The 1,279-nt window shown below is 50.1% G+C and overlaps 1 protein-coding gene across 1 annotated transcript in view; it reads left to right on the top strand.

The window, feature by feature from the left end:
- Positions 1 to 1,279, top strand: part of SIM2 (SIM bHLH transcription factor 2) — a 60,457-nt gene that overhangs the window by 55,754 nt on the left and 3,424 nt on the right. The window contains exon 8 of the mRNA XM_023724417.1: positions 1,068 to 1,215. Coding sequence (XP_023580185.1) covers positions 1,068 to 1,215 — 148 coding nt within the window. The remainder of the gene's footprint in view (positions 1 to 1,067; positions 1,216 to 1,279) is intronic.

Raw genomic sequence — 1,279 nt, 5'->3', positions numbered from 1 at the left:
CTTAGTCATCAAAGTGACAGCTTTGCTTTTTAGAACTTTCAAGAGGTCTTTTGCAGCAGATTTGCCCAGTGCAATACGCCATTTGATTTCTTGACTGCTGCTTCCATGGGCATTGATTGTTGATCCAGGTAGAAAGAAATCCTTGACAACTTCAATCTTTTCTCCTTATGTTAACCTTATGGATAAGGTTTTCTCCTTGGGCTTTCTCCTCTTCTCTACCCACCAGAAGCTTCTGTGGCAGATTCTGGCACTTTCCTCCCCATCAGCCCTCCCCTGCTTGCTCGTTAGGAGGCTCTGAGGGGGAATCATGGGTTTATGGGTGCACTGGGGCTTTGGAAGTGAGCTGCTCGGCACCTCCGAGTTTGCACCCATGCATAGAAGATGGGCCCACAGGCGCAATTTTCAGGACCTGCATGTTCAGGCCAAAGTCTTTGCTACATGCCCTCCGAGGCTAGTGTGAGAAAACTATAAATGGCAACAGAGTAACAAAAGGTTTCACTGGGAGTACACACATGTTCTGGTGAACAGCAAAGATCAGCGACAATCTGACACTTAGTTGAATGCCTTCACTTACTACTTTGTTTAAATAACTCCATCACCCACCCACCCCCACTGCCAGTAAAGGGTTTGGGGAATAGTGGCATTTTGGAAACTAAAGAGCAAATGCAATTGAACTGTTGATCACTTTGCCGGGTGCAAATACTGGAGAATTGTTGGGGTTAACTGTTTCCCCAATGAAAGCAGAGACTGTTAAATTAGAGTTCTTAACAGGGTGGGTGCAAGGGGAGACCTTCATGCACCACTAAAATTGTAGGCAAAAATCTTGCATTTATGTGCAAGCATGCATCATCCTGGGGAGAGAGCCCCCCTTTTGTCAAGTTCTCAAAGGGACCCCAGAGAGGTTCAGAGCCAGGAATGGAGGTCATTGGTGGGGGGCAGCATCCCCAAAGGCACAGCTGGCTCATTGTCCAAGGTTCACAGCCATGGGGATGCTAGCTGGGCCCCAGGGGTGGGTAGAGGTCCCCTGCCCCTTTCTCCCTCACGGGATTCACGCTCTCGTCTTGCAGTGCTGGTGAAGGGCCAGGTCACTACCAAGTACTACCGGCTGCTGTCCAAGCTGGGTGGCTGGGTATGGGTGCAGAGCTACGCCACCGTCGTGCACAACAGCCGCTCCTCCCGGCCCCACTGCATCGTGAGTGTCAATTATGTCCTCACGTAAGTCAGACGTATTTGTTCCTCTCCTTGCTCTCACCTTCTCCCCTGTCCCTCATCAGATCGT

This window comes from Trichechus manatus, unplaced genomic scaffold (assembly GCF_000243295.1).
Source record: "Trichechus manatus latirostris isolate Lorelei unplaced genomic scaffold, TriManLat1.0 scaffold00245, whole genome shotgun sequence".
Classification (NCBI taxonomy): domain Eukaryota; kingdom Metazoa; phylum Chordata; class Mammalia; order Sirenia; family Trichechidae; genus Trichechus; species Trichechus manatus.
The sequence above is the reverse complement of the archived record's forward strand: the minus strand, read 5'-3'. Positions and strand labels throughout refer to the sequence as shown.